A 21,986-nucleotide genomic window follows, 5' to 3' on the forward strand; every position below is an offset into this window, starting at 1 on the left:
CTCACACACATGAAAATAGAACAACTCAATCTTAAACAATTAATTTATCAAATAACAAACCAAAAGAGAAATAAAACATTTCTTGAGGTAAATGAAATAGAAACACAACATAACAAACTTATGGAATGCAACAAAAGCAATTCCAAGAGGAAAGTTTGTAGCTATAAACACATGTATGAATAAAAAAAATAAAGTTCTCAAATAAACTACCTCGAAGAACCAGGAAAAGAAGAAAAAAACTAGGCTCAAAGTTGGCACTATAGAGAACAGGATACCAATGAAAAGAAAACCATTGTAAATGAAAAACCTAGCAAGATTAAGTCAGAGAAGGCAATGGCACCCCACTCCAGTACTCTTGTCTGGAAAGTCCAATGGACAGAGGAGCCTAGTAGGCTGCAGTCCACGGGGTCGCTAAGAGTTGGGCACGACTGGGCAACTTCACTTTCACTTTTCACTTTCATGCATTGGAGAAGGAAATGGCAACCCACTCCAGTGTTCTTGCCTGGAGAATTCCAGGGACAGAGGAGCCTAGGAGGCTGCTGTCTGTGAAGTCGCACAGAGTCGGACATAACTGAAGCGACTTAGCAGCAGCTGCAGCAAGATTAGGAGCTGGGTATTTGAAAAGATTAAAGAATTGACAACTGTTAACTAGACTAACCCAGAAAAAATGAGAAAGGGCAAAAATAAACAAAATGATTAATGAAAAAGAAGACACTCCAGCTAATAACAAAAAATACAAAGGTTGATGAGACTACTATGAACAACTGTATGCCAATAAATTCAACCTTGCCAGTAAGTTACATAACCTAGAAGAAATGGACCCACTGATAGAAACATAGTTTACTAAGACTGAATCATGAAGAAATAGAAAATAAAAACAAACCAATTATTAGTGAGAAGATCAAATCAGCATTGAAAAACTTCCCAACAAAAGCCCAGAAGCAAATGCTTTCACTGGTGAATTTTACCAAGCATTTAAAGAAGAATTAATGCAAATTATTCTCAAACTCCTCCAAAAAATTAAAGAGAAGGGAATGCTCCCAAACTTATTTTACAAGGCCAGGATTACCCTGACACCAATGCTAGATAAGGATACTGCAAGAAAAGAAAACTATGGGCTAATACTCTTGATATTTATAGATGCAAAAATCCTCAACAGAATAATAGTAAATGAAATTCAACAGCCCACTGGAAAAATCATACACCATAAGCAAGTAGGATTCATCTCTGGGATACAAGGATGTTTCAGCATATGCAAATCAAAATGAAAGATAAAAATCATATGATTAACTCAACAGATACAGAAAAAGCATTTCAAAAAAATCAACATTTTTTTCATGATAAAAACCTTTATCAAATTAGGTTAGAAGGTATGTATCTCAACATAATAAAGGCCATTATATAATAAGCTCACAGTTCATATCATACTCAATGACAAAAGAATGAAAGCTTTTCCTCTAAGATCAGAAATATGGGGTCCACACTCACCACTCCTATTCAAAACAGTACTAGCAGTCCCAGTCATAGCAATCAAGAAAGAGAAAAAGAAATAAAAGATATCAGAATTAGAAAGAAGAAAAATGTCTCTATTTGCAGGTGACATGATATTTCACACAGAAAACCTTAAAGATTTCCAAAAAATTGCAAGAAAACAAATTCAATAAAGCTGCAGTACACAAAATTAACATAAAAAATCAGCTGCAATTTTATACACTAACAATGAACTAACAGAAAATGAAATAAAGAAAATAATTATATGTGCAATAGCATCAAAAACACAATACTTAGAAATACAGAATGTTTAATCAAGGACGTTAAAAATCTGCATAATGAAATCCATAAGACACTGATAAAAGAAACTAAAGAAGGTGAAAATAAATGGAAAGATATTCTATGTTCATGAGTCAGAAGAATTAGTATTGTTAAAATGTCCACTACCCAAAGCCATCTGTAAGTTCAATGCATCACTTACCAAAATTCCACTGAAGTTTTTATAGAAATAGAAGAAACAATCCTAAAATTTATACGGAATGACAGAAGGTCCTGAGTAGCTAAAACAATCTTGAATAAGAATAAAAAAAACTGAAGATATCATACTCCTGATTTTAAACTATACTATTAAGCTATAGTAATCAAAACAGAATGGGTCTGTCATGAAAACACACATAGACCAATGGAACAGAACTGAGAGTCCAGAAATAAACCCTCAGATTTATGGCCAGCTGATATCTGACAAGGGAGTTAAGAACAATCAATAGAGAAAAGTCTCAGTCAAAAAATGGTGCTGGGAAAACTGGAAAACCCATGCAAAATAATTTATGTCAAGGAAATGCAAATCAAAACCACAGTGAATAACCACCTCACACCTGCCAGAATAATTGCCATAAAAAAAGACAAGAGATAAGTCTATAGCTAGCTAGAATGTGAAGAATAGGGAATCTTCTGCACTAACCATGAGAATGTAAATTAGTATAGTCACTATGGAAAACAGCATGGTGTTCCTCAAAAAATTAAAAGCAGACCTACCATATGATCCAGTAATCCTGCTTCTGGGTACATATCCAAAAGAAATTAAAGCACTATTCTTAAGAGGTTCCTGCATGCACAGGTTCATTACGGCATTCTTTGCAATAGCCAAGACATGGAGTCAACCTAAATGTCCATTGTTGGGAAGAATGGATAAAGAAAAGGTGTCACACACATACATAATGGAGTATTATTCTTCTATAAAAAGGAAATCCTGCCGCTTGTGACAACATGAATGAACCATGAGGGCATTAGGTTAAGGGAAATAAGTCAGAGAAAGACCAGTTTTGTATGATCTTACTTACACGTGGAGTCTAAAAAGAACTCATGGAAACAGTTAAAAAGTACATACTTTCAGTTATAAGGTGAATAAGATCAGAATGGTGACTATAGCTAATAAGGCTGTACTATGTACTTAAACTTGCTAAGATAGTAAATATTAGAAGTTCTTCACACACACACACACACACACACACACCCCTTATAACTATTTAAACAATGACTGTGTTAAATAACCTCACAGTGGTGATCATTTTGTAATATATACACATAACAAATCATTACATGGTACATCTTAAGCTCACATAATGTCATATGTCAATTATATCAATTGACAATATGTCAATTACTTCTCAAAAAAGTTGAAAACATCTCTATCATTTATCAGGGTAATTGTGAATTGAAATAAGATAGGTAAAAGCCCCTCTATAAAACTTAAACTTTCTAAAAGTCTAAGGAATTATCATGTTAATTTTAAATATTCATGTCACAACTACATGACATGGAACACATGTGTGTTGACTGCATTATTTATTAGGCATCACCAGTATTTTTTAAAATAAAAAGACCTTGTTTACTTACCCATGAGGGTTGTGAAAGGTGCAAATGAAATAGTATCAGTACAAATGCTTTAATCATGTACAATTATGATTATTTAAAATATCAGTCAAATTCTACCACAAAACATGCTCTCACCACAAAAATTCATTACTAGTACACAGCAACAAAATTTTTTGAAATTATCCTTACATCAACTATTTGAAGCAACCAAAGAATCAGAACTTTGAGGAACACTATTCTCTAAACTGTATCATAAGTTATGAAAACACAATGCCATTTGAAAGATATCTATATAACAAATGATCAAAATCCCAGAGACCAATTTCATTAAATAGCTCCTTGTAGCAAAGATTTAATGTAAAAACAATGATGATTTGGAAATACAAGTATGAAATCAGGCTTTCAAAAAGTACATGTAAATTTAATTATCCCTCGAAGTTATTTTTTGAAATGGGCAAAAATACCAGGAATGTGTCATAAATGCTGTATTTCTGCTCAAAGCAGTGATTTAGAGTTGCACAGCTTGCCAAGGCTTGACTTCCTCCGAAAGGCAGAGGGTATAAGGAAAGTAGTCAAGCTGCTCATTATTTAGAATGCTGGATATAAAATCATCAGCTTCCAATTGTTTGATAGGATGAAATATAAAAACACCACAAAAAATTGGCAGAGAAAAAAAGATTCAAAGTCCTACTCCACCTTAAATGGCCTCACTGTGTGACCACTGAAATGGTAATGGGTTATGAAATCAATGTTTTAGCCTACACAAAAGTGTAGGTAGCTGAATTGTCAAGAAGGATGCTGAAAATGTGGCCTAGAAAAAGGACCAACACTCTAAACAGGTCAGCACAGGAAACATAATACCCACATGCATCAAACTTGCTCATCATATAGCCTTCAGCAAGAATATAAAATACATTTTAGACACTGAAAATAGTTTCTCAAAACAGAAAACAACCCACCGAGCCACAATGTATGAACACATTAACTAATTCAGAGGCCACCTTTACTCTGCACTTGCAGAGATAATGTTTGTAAAAGGCAAAGACAATTAGGGCATCTTGTATCATCCTGCCATCTCCACCTATTTCCCCAAGCCTGTTGCAGCTCTCTGTCCCAATTCCATATAATAAATGCCCGAAATAACCATTAGTCTCCATTCAGACTCTTAGCATTTCCCTTTAATTGCTAGATTACTGCTTCCCTACACTTCTCTCCTGGAATTTAAGGATGAGATGAAGAGGGTAGCAGCATCATTGAAGGAAGACACTGCCAGTGCCTCCCTCCACCAAATTTGGCATCCTAGCACAAACCTAGCAGGACTGTGGTCTGAACATGAAAGAGGGTAGGAAATCTATGCCCAAGGAGAACCTTGAACCCAAGCGCAGTCTAGCTGGATTCTCAGAAAAACTTACAACTTTCAATTTCCAAGGTGCAGTTTTGTTCATCCAGTGGGTACCGCCTCAGGTCCATCATGCAGGCAGCTGTGGTTGTGATTCTAGAAAAGAAATATCAGTGATACATGGTGTTAGCTGGTCCATGACTGAGCTGGAAAAATTAAGTCCCAAAGGAGATGGCACTGGGTCTCAAGGAGCCTGATTTAGCCTAATCTCTAACAAAAAGAGTGCTACAACTTTGGATAATCATTTTCCCTGGTGGGCCTCATGATGCTTTGTAAATTAAACAGAGTGTACTAAATCAGTATTCTCCCAAGATTTGGTCCATTACCTACCTGGTACCCCAAATCACCTGGAAGCATTTATTAAACAGGCAGTTTCTATTCTCTGGAAGCTCTTGTGATGGAATGGGGCCATCCCAGGACTCTATTTTACAAGCATGACAGGTGACTGAGAAAAATCAATGTGGCTCTCAGTCTTTCACTCATGTTTGTTTTCTCCTTCTTTTCTCAAGATCTTAAAATCAAATTTCCCAACAATCTCAGCTTTGGTCCATCATTTTTGACATTTCTATACAGAGTGTAGTGCTTTGCAAGTGTGTTACTATAATACACAATAAGCCTTTCATCTGTCACCTAATTTGGTCTGTCCTGAATAATCTTTCTCATAGCCTTTTAGAGAGTTTTCTCCTATTGGCTAGAAGGATTATTTATCTAAAACAGATAGTACCTTTATAATTTATCAGGGAGAGATGTATATGTCTCCAGTGTCTTTATATTTCTCTGTCATCATTTTTCACTAACCTGTCTTTTCACTAATAGAAGACCTACTAGAAAGAGCCAAAAAACAGTCCTAAGTGATTATCAGTATGCTTTCTGATCAATAAGGCAGCATAATGTTATGAAAAATCACACTTTAAAACACAACAGACAAAGGTATGAATCCTAACTCTGCCTCATTAACACTGAGATACACGTCAAGATGGTCAATATCTCCTAACCAACCTTAGTTTCTTTGTCTGTAAAAGGGGGCATTTTAATAACAATAATAATTACCTACCAGTTTCTGGATGAAATAATATAATAATTTATGTAAAGAATATAAAAGAGTACCTACCCACAACAGGCCCTTTACATCTGGTAAACAAAACCAAGTGGGAAAACTGGTGTTAAAGTTGATGAACTTTAGCATAGTCTACTCTGAGAGGCACTATACTTGTGTGTTGGAAACAGAAATAAATGCAGCCCTAGCTTGAGAGAAAAAATCCATAGCTAGACCTTTTTCATTAAAAGGTCTCGGGCACTGGGTTTCCCTGATGGCCCAGTGGTTACGAATCTGCCTTCCTATGCAGAGGGTACAGAATCGATCCTCTGCTGGGGAACTAGGATCCCACATGCCTCATGGCCAAAAAAAAAAAAAGAGAGAGAGAGAGAAAGGAAAAGAAAAGGTTTTGAACACGACTTAGACAAGTAGTCCAGGCAGACTGAATCTATGAAATTCCTTGGTCAGGTTTAAGCGTCTTACTCCTTTGTTGTAGGATGAAACGCGTAAGTTATGGTAAGTAGTTCCTGCCTCTTTAGTGTGATTACTGCTTCATTAAGGTTTGTGCTTTGCTAATTTTTGCTTTCCTATTTAGTCATAAGTGAGCATCCTGTGATTGCTGTCTACCTTGGACCCCTTACTCTCCTTTGCCAGGAGGATTCTCTGCCTCAACTCCTCAGCCATCTGCCTTCTTCAGCATCCATGGCCCCACTGCCCCACTTCCAATGTTACTACAGTATCTCGGTCTCTTAGTCTCTCCATCTGCCTCCCTATTATTATTCATACAAGGGTAAGACATTTTAAAGACACAGATAGGATTCTACCAGTCCTCTTCAAAATTTTTAGAGGCTCTTCCAAAAAATTCCCAGTCTTGGCTATGACCTAGGGTTACCTGAATAATCTAACCTTTTCTTCCCAATATGATCTCATACCAAGTCACCACTCACTATTTCCAGTCTTCACATCTGTTCTCTCTGCCTAGAATATGAATTTCCCTACCCCCAATACTCACAAAGCCCTATATTTTCCTTATCCTTCATCTCAAAATCACCTCTTCTGAAAGGGATTTCTTAAGCAGTCCACCCAAAGTAGCTGCCTTAACTCAAGCTCCATCTTAGCTATTTATTTTCTTCAAGGAATTATTACAATCTAAATTATCTTGCTTATTTCTATTTTGTAAGAATGATTTTCTCAGTAAACTTTAAGCTATTTAAAAGCTGAATTTTTTTCTATTTATTGTAAGAGAATCAAAAGGGATCTGTTGAAAGGATAAAGACATGAATTATAGAATCAAGGACTTGGTTTTGCTGTGCATAAATCTTTTATTTGGGGGATTATTTTATTGCATAATTTCTCTTTTTTAAAACTTACAATATATCTTATGTTTTAGAGATTCACTTTATATTTTAAACAGTAAGTAAAACTTAGTCTACTTATTAAATTATATAACGAGTTAAAGAGTTTACCCTACTATTACACTGATTGTTTCTGTTTTTGATGGGACTGATCAAATGTCTATAATTTATTATTTTATAAATTATAAAAGTTATATAAAACTTTAACACATTTGCTCAGGGTTAAAAGAGGTCAATTTATTTTGGTTATGTGATACTTGGCTAAATTTTTCACTGGTCTACTGTCTTTTTTTAACATGTAGATGTAACCTGAATTACCACTAACATAGAGGAACTTGTGTAGAAGAGAAATTGTCAAAGGAAATAAAATTAGCTACCTAGTGGGCATACAAATTCTCATGCTATTTAAGTAAAATAGCAGATACAATCTTCATCTTGATACACTAGAGAAAATTAACTTTGTTTGATAGAATGAACACCAAAGACATGAAAGGTACAAGGGATACATAGGATAAAGAGGGACAGTCATAAATAGATGTCTGACTGTATAGGTGAGGTGAATTTTGCAACTGCTACTATATGCTGTGGTTGACACTTTCTGCTGATGTATATTCAAGGCAACTAACATCTGTGAACACTAGGCTGTGAGTAAGAAAAATAAATTGACTAATGCTATTGCAGAAGCAATTGGGTTTCTACTCATGCTTTAAAAATGAAGTATTAGGAAAGTGTTTTTCTCACATCAACAACATTCATATTCCCACTGATGTTTCACTTTTTTTTTTTAAATATAGCATACTTCATAAAGGGCTTCCCTGCTGGCTCAGTGCTAAAGAATCCACCTGCCAATGCAGGAGACAGATGTGGGTTTGATCTCTGGGTTTGAGAAGATCCACTGGAGAAGGAAATGGCAACCCACTCCAGTATTCTTGCCTAGGAAATCCCATGGACAGAGCCTGGAAGGTCACAGTCTATGGTGTTATAAGACAGTCAGACATGATTTAGTGACTAGTGACTAAAAAACAACAACTTCATAAAACTAACTAAAAAAAAAAAAATATATATATATATATATATATATGTTTTCTAGTTGATGTTTATAAGCCTTTGTATTTCCTGTTGGGATTAAAACAGAAATTCTGTAGCCAAAATAATCCACTTGGAATTCTGATCATACAGAAAAGGATGAGTGACCAGGGACAAGTCACTTACATGCTCCAATGCATGGTTGCTCCTGAAACAATGAACTAGAAGCCTGCCATATCGCTTTGTTGTGAGATGATAAAAGTAAGAAAAAATTCTGTAACACTAAATTTTCTTCATCTTTTGTTATTACTCACTGCTAATGAGTAGACACAGTGATAACTCATTTAACCAGTAGCTACTTGGTAGCGGGCATATGTATATGTTTGTATTCATGAAGAAATGTAGAATATTCACACCCTTTTAAGCAGAGCAGAGCTATGATATAAATCATATTCCAACATATAAATATTCAAAAAGAGTCATTATGTCATATGTGTATGTGAAATTCTTATTAACAAATTTTAAGACAAAGTATAGACTGAACTGAACAGATGTAACAAATCTGCATATTTTCTAGTGTTTTATGAGATCAGAAACCACATCTGTTTTTATTTGTATCTCAAAAACCTTGCCAGGTGTTGGCCTATGCCAAGACTAAAGTAAAAATAATAATAACAACGACATAAAACAAACACAACAGTCAAGGTCACAGGTATTCTCAAACTCAGGATTTTGGAACAATTCTCTAATATAAGCATCTGATTCAATTTATTTTAAAAAGTTCTAAAACAAATTTGAAAGTCAAAATCATCCTTACAGAAGAAGCCACCTTGGAATAAATTTTATTCAGAAAAGCTCAATGACCAACATCAAAATCTCTTCCTTGGGACACTGATTTATAACAGAGCTACATTTCTCTAAGAATAAGTCAACAGAATAAATATACTTAATGGGTTTTTCATGAACCTGCCTTTCTGAATCCTGATAAACATCCTTAATGGGCCTTAAATTACTCAGCATCACTACATTTCTTGAAATGTAGCTAATAACTCATTAGGCAGGTATCCTGGTTAAGTTTTAAGACCATTGGGAAATATATGAAGACAGCCCAGTTTTCAGTCAAAGGAAGCAGTCAGTGATGCCTCCAAAATGAAGATTAGAGGAAATCTTCTATAGCTAAAACTGGAAATGCGTCTTCTTTGGGGGGCTGAATACTACTGCATGACAAGAGCCACTTTTGGGGAGCACCAATATTCTAACCGGGCTAAGAGATCTTCAGATAAACTTTTTATTCCTCAGCCATTGATCCAAAAAGATTTATGTCACAAAATACTGACACAGTGCAGGAAAACTAAATGTGTAACATAGCATAAAAAGTCACTAGACGCAGCTATAAAATCAAGAAATACAACTATGCCAGTATTTCATATCAAAGACATAACAGACATTTGAAGTGTCATTAACTGAGATTTACTGATGCTAGTATATCATTCCAAGTTTGAATATGACCTAGGACAGTTATTAAGTGATAATAAATGCCTTTGTCCCTCAGCCAATAGGAAATAACTCAGGATCATCAATGTGACACATGGGGTCTTTCAGCAGATTGTTCAAGAGGGGCTTTCAGGAGCTAAAATATATGGTTAAACATGTGCCTTAACACGTGAAAAACTTGTTAGGATTTCAACCAGAGATTATCAAAAAGTGACTCTGAACGTTTACTTTGATCTATCAAGATAACATTCTAGCTGTTCCGCCAAAAAAAAAAAAAAAAATCCAGCATCTTGGCATATTTTTTAAAGAAAATTAGCTGCCTTATCCCCAACTATGTTCAAAAAATAATGTTCTAACTCACTGCATGCTTCTACTTTGTTCAAAATGTACATTTACTTAAACACACAACTTATTTTAATTGCAGGGACAAAAAAGGAACCTCTGGGATTAGTAGGCAGCATTAATAGAGAAAAATTAGGATGTTAAAAAGGTCAATTACCAAAAAATACATTGATATTTTCGTATGATTAAATATGTATTATGAAAATACATATTTTTCTGTAAAACAAACATTAAACACGTCCATCTATGGGGGGAAATCCCAATTACTTTATTTCAGCATAAAGGTATGAACTGAAATTTTGAGAAGTTCTAAAGAGCTCATCTCAGTCACTTCCCCTGAAAATACTTAATTTTTTTTTGTTTTAATATCTCCAAGAAGACTTGATATTATTTTGTATCTTACAACTATTCCAGTTGGGAAACTAATGTCTTACATATATCCCCTCTTATATATTCTTGTCTTTTGTAGAGAAGATAGAACACCTATTGCAGGGGTTAGCTGACCTCAGCTCTGGTATTCTCAATAATAACATATCTAAAATTAATTGATCTCTTACTATGTTCCAGACACCATCTAGTGTTACTGAAACATATCATCTTATTTAACATGAGGCGTGTCCTATCATTATTTCCATTTTACAGATAAGATAACAGAGACACAGAACGGTAGAGTGATTTTCTCCAAAGGTAACAGAGGGAGTAGTCGAGTTGAGATTTAAATCTAGGATGTTAGTCTCCAGAGCCCACAGAGGTAACTACCAGGCTATCACTAGGCCTAGGAATGGGGCAGGTTGACCTTGATGAAGTCATTTAGCTTCTCTGGAGGACTGGCCAATTTCTTAGATCCCAAGTGAGCTTGGAAATTCTACAATGCTGTGAAAATATATTACATGTTCTATGACCCTGTATATTTTGTAATTTTGTTTTACCCACACATTCAAAGATTGTATTTCACAGCTGTTTATTCTGTTTTAGTCAATTATGTAGATTAGCCCACCCCAGACATGCAAACACAGGCCGCTCCCCTAGGAGTCCCACTTAATATTCTCTCCTGAATGAAGGTCTCCCACAGCATTTTTCTTCTAGCCTATGCTTTTGTTTACCTCCATAGAGGCCTTTGGTTTAAAGTATAATCTCCAACACTCATGCATAACTGTTTTTAAAAGTTCTTTACAAGTCCTCCTGTAGAGTCACATGGGCTACTATGCTCAACTTTGTAATCACCAAAAAAAGTAAGATTGCTAGCAATCATGCTACCATTTGACAAATCGTGCCTCTCAGACTGGAGCTGTTTGTACTCATCTGCAGCTGTTGGCTTTCTGTGACTCCTTGCTCTTTTGGAATATTATTCTCTGTAAAGATACCCTGCACAATAGAGGAAACACGGATTTCTGCTACAAATTCAGGGATTACAATGAAAGACATTTCCTTAAGCAACACGCCTATGGAATCCAAACAGCAGTATCTCAAAAAAATCTCATTCTGTAAGCATATAAATCCTAATCAACCAAAATGTTGATACAGACATACCCATCTGTAGTCAGTCCTGTGTTTATCAAGATTCTCCACATAACATAACTGGTGGTCTTATCCACAAACCTTTTGCTTATCTCATAAATGAGAATATCCATTCTTCTTTCTAGATTAAATCTTAAAGGGATTGTGACCCTGAGGAAAAAAAATCTTTTTTTTTGTCTCTTTTATTTTTTGATTCACAACCTAACAACTGAAATCTGGCTTCAGATCGCTATAAGAGATTTAATTATACAAAAGCCACTTATCAATGGGAAAGACATATAGCCAGGACTCTAATTATTTCAACAATGATTTCTTTTTAGTTTGTTTTCACAATTTAAAACAGTTTAGATATGCCAGATACTTACTGTTGCATTTAATATTTAAAATAGTTTCTTTTTATTTAGGACACATTAGAGACATACCATTTCAGAATAAGTTTGCCAGTTTTATTCCAGTCCTTTAATTTCTTTTTTTTTTTTAACAAAATGAGAGGCTCACAGCTGCTGATCTATAGCTGGTCAGTGGCTGATTGAGGTTATAACCTCAGATGGGTCTGCTGTCACTGCTCCCACATCCAGTTCATTTCAGTTCAGTCGCTCAGTCTTGTCCGACTCTTTGCGACCCCATGAACTGCAGTACGCCAGGCCTCCCTGTCCATCACCAACTCCCGGAGTTCACTCACACTCACGTTCATCGATTCCGTGATGCCATCCAGCCATCTCATTCTCGGTCATCCCCTTCTTCTCCTGCCCCCAATCCCTCCCAGCATCAAAGTCTTTTATAATGAGTCAACTCTTCGCTTGAGGTGGCCAAAGTACTGGAGCTTCAGCTTTAGCATCATTCCTTCCAAAGAAATCTCAGGGTGATCAGAATGGACTGGTTGGATCTCCTTTCAGTCCAAGGGACTCTCAAGAGTCTTCTCCAACACCACAGTTCAAAAGCAGCAATTCTTTGGTGCTCAGTCTTCTTCACAGTCCAACTCTCACATCCATACATGACCACAGGAAAAACCATAGCCTTGACTAGACAGACTTTAGTTGGCAAAGTAATGTCTCTGCTTTTGAATATACTATCTAGGTTGCTCATAACCTTTCTTCCAAGGAGTAAGCGTCTTTTTATTTCATGGCTCCAATCACCATCTGCAGTGATTTTGGAGCCCCCCCAAAAATAAAGTCTGACACTGTTTTCACTGTTTCCCCATTTATTTCCCATGAAGTGATGGGACTGGATGCCATGATCTTCGTTTTCTGAGTGTTGAGCTCTAAGCCAACTTTTTCACTCTCCTCTTTTACTGTCATCAGGAAGTTTTTAGTTCCTCTTCACTTTCTGCCATAAGGGTGGTGTCATCTGCATATCTGACATTATTGATATTTCTCCTGGCAGTCTTGATTCCAGCTTATGCTTCTTCCAGCCCAGCGTTTCTCATGATGTACTCTGCATAGAAGTTAAATAAGCAGGGTGACAATATACAGCCTTGACATACTCCTTTTCCTCTTTGGAACCAGTCTGTTGTTCCAGGTCCAGTTCTAAGTGTTGCTTCCTGACCTGCATACAGAGTTCTCAAGAGGCAGGTCAGGTGGTCTGGTATTCCCATCTCTTTCAGAATTTTCCACAGTTTATTGTGATCCACACAGTCAAAGGCTTTGGCATAGTCAATAAAGCAGAAATAGATGTTTTTCTGGAACTCTCTTGCTTTTTCCACAATCCAGAGGATGTTGGCAATTTGATCTCTGGTTCCTCTGCCTTTTCTAAAACCAGCTTGAACATCAGGAAGTTCACGGTTCACATATTGCTGAAGCCTGGCTTGGAGAATTTTGAGCATTACTTTACTAGTAGCGTGTGAGATGAGTACAATTGTGCAGTAGTTTGAGCATTCTTTGGCCTTGCCTTTCTTTGGGATTGGATGAAAACTGACCTTTTCCAGTCTGGTGGCCACTTCTGAGTTTTCCAAATTTGCTGGACTATTTAGGGCAGCACTTTCACAGCATCATCTTTCAGGATTTGAAATAGCTCAACTGGAATTCCATCACCTCCACTAGCTTTGTTCATAGTGATGCCCACTTGACTTCACATTCCAGAATGTCTGGCTCTAGATGACTGATCACACCATCGTGATTATCCGGGTTGTGAAGATCTTTTTGTACAGTTCTTCCATGTATTCTTGCCACCTCTTCTTAATATCGTCTGCTTCTTGTTAGGTCCATACCATTTCTGTCCTTTATCGAGCCTATCTTTGCATGAAATGTTCCCTTGGTATCTCTAATTTTCTTGAAGAGATCTCTAGTCTTTCCCATTCTGTTGTTTTCCTCTATTTCTTTGCATTGATCACTGAAGAAGGCTTTCTTATCTCTTCTTGCTGTTCTTTGGAACTCTGCATTCAGATGCTTATATCTTTCCTTTTCTCCTTGGCTTTTCACTTCTCTTCTTTTCACAGCTATTTGTAAGGCTTCCCCAGCCAGCCATTTTGGTTTTTTGCATTTCTTTTCCATGGGGATGGTCTTGATCCCTGTCTCCTGTACAATGTCACGAACCCCATTCCATAGTTCATCAGGCACTCTATCTATCACATCTAGGCCCTTAAATCTATTTCTCACTTCCACTGTATAATCATAAGGGATTTGATTTAGGTCATACCTGAATGGTCTAGCAGTTTTCCCTGCCATCTTCAATTTCAGTCTGAATTTGGTAATAAGGAGTTCATGTTCTGTGCCACAGTCAGCTCCTGGTCTTGTTTTTGTTGACTGTATAGAGCTTCTCCATCTTTGGCTGCAAGGAATATAATCAATCTGATTTCGGTGTTGACCATCTGGTGATGTCCATGTGTAGAGTCTTCTCTTGTGTTGTTGGAAGAGGGTGTTTCCTATGACCAGTGCATTTTCTTGGCAAACTCTATTAGTCTTTGCCCTGCTTCATTCCGTATTCCAAGGCCAAATTTGCCTGTTACTCCAGGTGTTTCTTGACTTCCTACTTTTGCATTCCAGTCCCCTATAATGAAAAGGACATGTGTTTTGGGTGTTAGTTCTAAAAGGTCTTGTAGGTCTTCATAGAACTGTTCAACTTCAGCTTCTTCAGCATTACTGGTTGGGGCACAGACTTGGATTACTGTGATATTGAATGGTTTGTCTTGGAAATGAACAGAGATCATTCTGTCATTTTTGAGATTGCATCCAAGTACTGCATTTTGGACTCTTCTGTTGACCATGATGGCTACTCCATTTCTTTTGAGGGATTCCTGCCCGCAGTAGTATATATAATGGTCATCTGAGTTAAATTCACCCATTCCAGTCCCATATAATTTTAAACTGTCAACTATACATGCTGGAGGTCTTCCTTCATTTCTCCAGCTCCACCCTCCACCCTTAACCACCAGACTAGACTGCATAGACTTCAAAACTTCTCTGACTTCCAGTTGGATTTCGTCAATGGGGAGCAGAGCAAGTATCTGAGGAGGGGGAAAGTGAGAGTCTGGGAACTGTACTCCAGACCCCATTCCTAGGAACTTGTGAACAGGTCCCTTGACTATTCCCACCTCTTGCTCTTGAAGTCTAGGATGCAAGGGAACAGATGGCAACCTGCTGATCCTATCTCAGAGGTGAGGGGGGGGAGGTGGGGAACAGCTCCTTCTCTTTATAAATTGACTCCTTATCTTTGTAAATTACTCTTTTTATTATAAGTCATCTCAAATTATCCCACTTTTACTAAGGCATCTGTTTCCTGTTGCACCTCTGACTGGTAGAATGTATTATAGAAATGCATTTAAAATCTGAAGTTTCTCTAGCTAGGCTGTCAAAAATTTAGAAGCATATTTCATTCCTGGGTACTTTTCTCTTAGGATTTTAGGGATATGGGGATGAAATTTTCCGTGTACTTAAAATGAACTGCCTTCTTCCTGTGATTCCAGTCTCAGTTCACTGGAGCCCACCCAAAAAGCACTCTCTCTCCACGCCAGCCAAAGCAACCCTTCCTCCCCTACCACTTGTTACTGTCTTGTTTAATTTTATTTCCTTCATAACACTTATCATAGGACTACCCTGTCATCCAGTGGTTAAGACTGGACTTCCAATTGTGCTTCCAATGCAGTGAACTCAGCTTCAATCCCTGGTCAGAGAACTAAGATCCCACTCATTGTGCTGTGTGGCCATTTAAAAAAAAATTACATGGAGAAAATACTTTAAAAAGTACTTATTATTACTGGAAATTAGTCTGTATATGCATTGGCTTATTCATTACTTTCTGTCTCCCTAGTAGACTCAGAGTCTATGATAAGCTGTGTTTTTACAAAGCAGATCCTGAAGGATTGCTCACTAGGGATCACCATCTGTGAAAGCGAGAAGGAGCTGGACAAAGGAAAATGCTGATGCAGGATGCTGGCCCAGCAACATGGACGTTCTGACCAGAGTACTGCCATCAGTTACTCACGTGAGACTGAAATGACCTTTAAACCCCCTCCCTCTTCCACCATCACTACACATACACACACCTTCCTTGAACAGCTGGCATCTCATGGCTGAGAAAAGATACATTGGATTAAAAGGTCAGTGGGAAACATGTTCTGAGGTTGATCCAGCCTCCAACATGCCCTCTCACACATTTTCCCTGCAGTACATGGTTGTAACTGTGATCAACTAAACCAGTAAGTAAAAGAGATTTTACTGTTATTTCTGCTGCTGTTATTTTTCGAACACAAAAAATAAACTACTCAGATCAGCCTCCTATCACATACTAGCAACTCAGCTTGCACTTATGACTCCAACAAAAGCTACCAACAATGCCACCTCAGACTTATCTGCCACTCGTCTCTAATGGCAAAAGATTTTCATCTCAGTGGCATGCTTGCTACTTAAGTCTTTTATATAAAACAGGTACCAAATATGCAGGAGGATGTTTCACACTATTAGAAGCCACACATTTGTGTTAAAAACTTATACAGTTCTGCATGTTAATTATATTTCAATGGAAGTGGAAGAAAATAAGTAAAAGTAAATAAAAAGCATGATATGAAGTATAAAAAGATAACACAAATTAAACCTGAGGATTATTACCTATCTAATCAGCAAAAAAATTAAAGAAATGATAATATTCAGTACTACACATTTTACAGGGAAACAGACCCTTTCACACATGCTCCCAGTGGAATTATAAATCAGAACACTTTCTGGATGACAGACTTTCTGTAACACAGAAGAGTGGCCAGCATAGCGTTCGTTGATCTTCTGTAAGTTTCGAATACACGGGGGCACAGAGGTCAAGAACAGAGGCCTTGGCAGCAAAGAGTGGTGCTGGGCTCATATCTTGGCACTGCCTCTTGCTCTGTGACCTTGAGCCAACATATAAAGAGGAGCTGCTATAATACAAAAGGTCCTTTTGAATGCTGGACAATTATTTCTTTAGAATTCTAAGGAGGTATGACCCTGAGCATCCCACAAAAAAGCAAAAGACTTTCTTCTGACTTGAAAAAAATCATCCTGATTCTTCAGAAGCTTTTAGCTACTTAGGATGAAGTTTTGAAGTAGGGGTAGAAGGTGCCTGTGGATAAGATCAACTAGAAGGTGAAATCCTGAGAGCCCCTTATACCTGAAGACTGCTGCTGCTGCTGAAGACTAGTTAAAACAAAAGTTTAGAATTTAAGATGGAAAAAAAAGTGTCTTTAAAAAGTTATCCCCACACATGTCTTATGATGCAGGGTAGTTAAAGAAAACAAGATGAAAAGAAAAAAAAAATTGTCTTGTACCCAAAAGATGATACACTGAATAAGAAGACTGTGTTCCTGCTCAGTTGTGTCCAACTCTTTGCAACCCGATGGACTGGAGCCCACCAGGCTCCTCTGTCCATGGAATTCTCCAGGCAAGAATACTGGAGTGGGGTGCCATTCCCTTCTGCAAGGGATCTTCCCAGTCCAGGGACTGAAATCAGGTCTCTTGAGTCTCCTACAGTGGCAGGTGGATTCTTTACCACTGCACAACCTGGGAAGCCCAAATAAGAAGATTAGCTGACTAAATAGAGAACTGAAGCAGAGTGAAGTAAATCATCAAAAAATAAGTAAACCCTGGGGCTCATTTGAAAGAAAACTCCTGGAGAAATAGAAAAGGCTCATACAAAAAAGGGCATAAACACTTATGACAGACAGACAATGAAATGACAGACAATTTATAATACAAGTCACTAAATGTTACTGTGTGTGTGTGTTAGTCACACAGTCATGTCCAACCCTGGGAACCCATGGACTGGAGCCCTGTCAGGATCCTTTGTACATAGAATTCTCCAGGCAAGAATACTTGAATGGGTAGCCATTCCCTCCTCTAGGCAATCTTCCAACGCAAGGAATCCAACCCAGGTCTCCTGGGTTGCAGGCAAATTCTTTACCATTTGAGCCACCAGGGAAGCCCAAATTATTATTATAGCACAGTACAAAAGGTAAGAGTGAAGACAAGCACATCCAATTCCTGGATGAAAAATGAAAACTGAAAACAGAAGACATCAGAAAAGCTATCAGAAAAGGAAAAGGTGTGTAACACCGTTTTTATACAGACAATTTCATTTCCTCCATGCTGGGAAATGGGGACAGGGTTGGAAGAATGAGAAGATGGACAACCAAGTTAAAGAATGGTTGTGCTGTCAGTATTTCCCACAGCTTGCCTGGTCTGTCTCTCTGTCAGTTTCTTTCTCTAGAAAAAAAAATGGCAAACTAGCTTCATAATTCAGTAAAAAATGTTACTGAGTATTAAACCCTGAAAATTAATTGCTTAACAAATAGATGAGCGAGCTCTGCTGTTCCACCTGAAGAAGAAAGCAGACTGATAGCTGTAATAAGAGCCTCTATTTTTACAGAGGGCTCAAGGGAGCAATGATGGGCTGTTTGCATGGTCCAAATAGGAAGCTATGGTCATAAATTCTAACATGAAGGACATGGAGGATTTAGGTTAAATAGAAAGATGACTTGGCTGATAGTGAAGGCTATAAAATCATGAAACAGCTCCCTGGGTGAATGGTAGATTTCCCTTTCTGGAAATGATGTGTAAAGAAGAGGCTCATCTGTCAGGGTGATGGAGAGGGGCCCAAGCATATTAGGACGGTTTAGGTGACAAGTCTGTACTTTCTGGTTCACCAAAGCAGCCTCTATCTTTAATTTCCAGCAACTAAAGCAAATGCCTAAATCCCCTGCAGCCTGAGCGTACCTCTGATAATTTGGCTTGTAATGGATTTTAGCTTAATAAAACAGACAATAATGTGAAGAGTTGCTAAATGTAATTAAATAACTGAAGAGGTGTAATATAACCTATAAACATTCAAGTATTGCAGCGCATGCTTAATGACATCCAGGGCCAGGTAAAGATGTATTTCTGTCAGGTAATTACTAACAATTATTTAGGACTGTTCTCAGAGCACTGGGATGCAACATTAAATGTTGGTTATCATCTTCACGCTCAGTGTTCACATTAGTTAAGCATTTGTGGTAGGGTAACACCATAATGTCACTAATGAGGAATTATTTCTAGAGCAATTATTTTTTAAGTGATTAAGATGTGTTATATCACTGTGACACAACTGACTTCATATTTGCTTTCTCAATAGCTTCCTTGTCTTCCCTACAAGTTCCCTTCCCCAAAGCATATTAGACTGTCTTTTTCTCACAGGAAAAGAATAGACTAATAATTACCAAATGCATACCGTCCGTGAGAGAAATACAATGCAACACGCTAATGTTTGCTAATCCTTAAGCTACCATTAGGGAGCTGAAGAGAGTATCAGGATATTGAGTTGGATAATATATACATTCAAAAACCTAAAATTTGCAAGTTTATCATCATTTTGTCAACGAGCCTGAACTGTAATATATCTGAATGCCAGTAAAGGTGCTGACCAATATTAGTTTATCCACACTGAGAGCTTACATTCTGCATGGTGCTTACTAAGCCCTGTAGAAGATATTTAATAAAAATATTAATATATAGTCTTTGACCTTAAGAACTTTAAAATCAAAGATAAGACACAAGATAAACTGATACAGAAAGGTATTATTTGGGATCCCTGATAGCTCAGACAGTAAAGAATCTGCCTGCAATGCAGGAGACACGGGTTTGATCCCTTGGTTAACTCCAACAAGTAAAGGAAAGGTAAAATCTCTTTGAGCCTTAATACTAGTAATAGCATAACAACAATATGAGCAACTACCACTTAGAATGGATGTAAGGACTTAAACAATATATAAAAATTGATTATCATGGACTAAGCATTCTTACAAACTTTAGCTCTAAATAAGCACATAGGTTTTTTTTTTTAATATTTATTATTATTAGTCATATGTGTTAAGCATGAATAATTTGTATTATAAGATCTCTGATAAGGGAGATAACTAGAAGCTGAAGTAGTCATTGTGGAGGAATGAGTTACCAGGTAGGTGATGAAGGATGGGCAAGACTTTGCTAGATTGAATGTAGGGAGGGTTTTCCACTTAGCAGAGAACAACATGAGCACATGCCCAGAGCCAGGACATAAGGGTCAACTGGCCAGAGCAACTTGAGTGGTAGGAAAACTTAAGATTTATACAGGGTGAAGGCTGGATAAAGGAAAACAGCAGCTGACCTTAAGTTTCAGGCCAACTAATTTATATTTTATCTATTTGAGAACTACAGAGCATGATATGATGTTATTAAACAAAGTGCTGATATTATAATTTACTTAAATCTGATTGATAAGCCACAAACTCAGATCCCCAGAATGTCAGGTTTATGGCATCTGTACTATGAGGAGTAGGCTCTACATAGGACAATAGGCAATGATGAGAATCGGGGTCAAATAAAAAAAAGAGAATACCCTGTCCACACAAGGTATCAATGTCTTAACTTTGGCTGCTCATTGCCATGTGGGAAATAAGGCTCAGGTCAGGTTTCTGACATTTAGAAATAGAAATACACATTTTAAAATGAAATGTTCTTAATTTTTAAAAGTGCAATACTAGTCAAATAAAATGCTTGTCTGAATTGGTATGTCCTGAGGGCAGATGGAAAGCAGCCCTTGATGTTATGTGATTTTATAAATGAGGAAAGCAAGTTTCTGAGACATGCAGTGATTTACTGTAATTGACACAGTGAGTTATAAGTAGTTTTAGGGTCTTAACCAATGGAAACTTTATCCAAGATTAAAGTAGAACTCACTGGAGGTTAAGGCTTCATTCTACTTGGTATGGAACAAGATGAGCACATGCTTAGAGACAGGACAATTGTGAGGTTTCAGTGCAACCTTCGTTACACTAATAGATCATTTTTCATTACAACCCCAAATGAAACAAACTAACAGATGAACATGCGGGCTTCCCTGATAGCTCAGTCGGTAAAGGATCCACCTGCAATGCAGGAGACCCCGCTTAGATTCCTGGGTTGGGAAGATCCCCTGGAGAAGGGATAGGCTGCCCACTCCCTATACTTGGGCTTCCTTTGTGGCTCAGCTGGTAAAGAATCCACCTGCAATGTGGGAGACCTGGGTTTGATCCCTGGATTGAGACGATCCCCTGGAGAAGGGTAAGGCTACCCACTCCAGTATTCTGGCCTAGAGAATTCCATGGACTGTATAATCCATGGGGTCACAAAGAATTGGACACAACTGAGTGATTTTCACTTTCACTTTCAGCAGATAAACACAAGTCAAAATAAAATAAACAAGTATGAGTGTGCATTCTCTTTTCTTGATATCCGTGCAGCAGAGAGGAAAGAATATGTTCTGGGGAGTTACTCAGCCATTCAGACCTTGGTGCATTCACCAGTGTTCACCATTTCCCAGTTATGCCACTTGAGGAGGTCAGTTTGCTTGCCTTTAAAATGCAAATAATGGTGTCTAGCATACAGTTGCTGGGTGATAATATAGAACTGCATAACTTGATGACATGCTATCACACTCAGGCAAGAGGGATAATGTCTTGAAACTTGATTTTAAACACTATTTAAGAGAGTCAGGAAAAATGATTTAATGATTAGAAACAGATGTTCTGATATGAGCATTTATGGTCAACTTCCCTGGGAAGTATAAGTTAAAAGTCTGGTAACAGCCAAATAAATTGCTAACAAACTAGCCTACCATTCACATAATATAGGTCAGCAAAAATTTCAGACCATGGTAAAGAAGAAATAAGAAAGGACAAGTTAAACATGGTATTAAGATTAATTGCATTCATGATGCATTACAGGATAGAAGAATTATGAGTTAAAATCAGTTTTCACAGTTTGATGAAATGAGTTAATGAAAATTTTCAAGAAAGTTAATGAGTTGGAGAAATTAGCAAGATTTGTAACAGAACAGGAGATTTCTCTTGGATTTACAACTGTGACACCAAAAGACACAAATTTAACATTCTTGGAAAAGTGAGATAATGCATGGAACAGGTTTAGATTCACATTTGAACCTGGTATTTCAGCTCTGGGCCCCTGTAGATGTTATTAATTCTTTTCTCAGTTTC

At 37.3% G+C, this 21,986-nt stretch overlaps 1 protein-coding gene across 2 annotated transcripts in view; it reads right to left on the minus strand.

Annotated features, from left to right (window-relative positions):
• The window catches only part of GABRB2 (gamma-aminobutyric acid type A receptor subunit beta2), a 309,255-nt gene that overhangs the window by 136,402 nt on the left and 150,867 nt on the right, over positions 1–21,986 (minus strand). For both annotated transcript variants that reach the window (XM_027969181.2, NM_001267876.1), the window contains 1 exon segment: positions 4,779–4,861. In XM_027969181.2, the coding sequence (XP_027824982.1) occupies positions 4,779–4,861 (83 nt within the window).

This window comes from Ovis aries, chromosome 5, assembly GCF_016772045.2.
Source record: "Ovis aries strain OAR_USU_Benz2616 breed Rambouillet chromosome 5, ARS-UI_Ramb_v3.0, whole genome shotgun sequence".
NCBI classification, from domain to species: domain Eukaryota; kingdom Metazoa; phylum Chordata; class Mammalia; order Artiodactyla; family Bovidae; genus Ovis; species Ovis aries.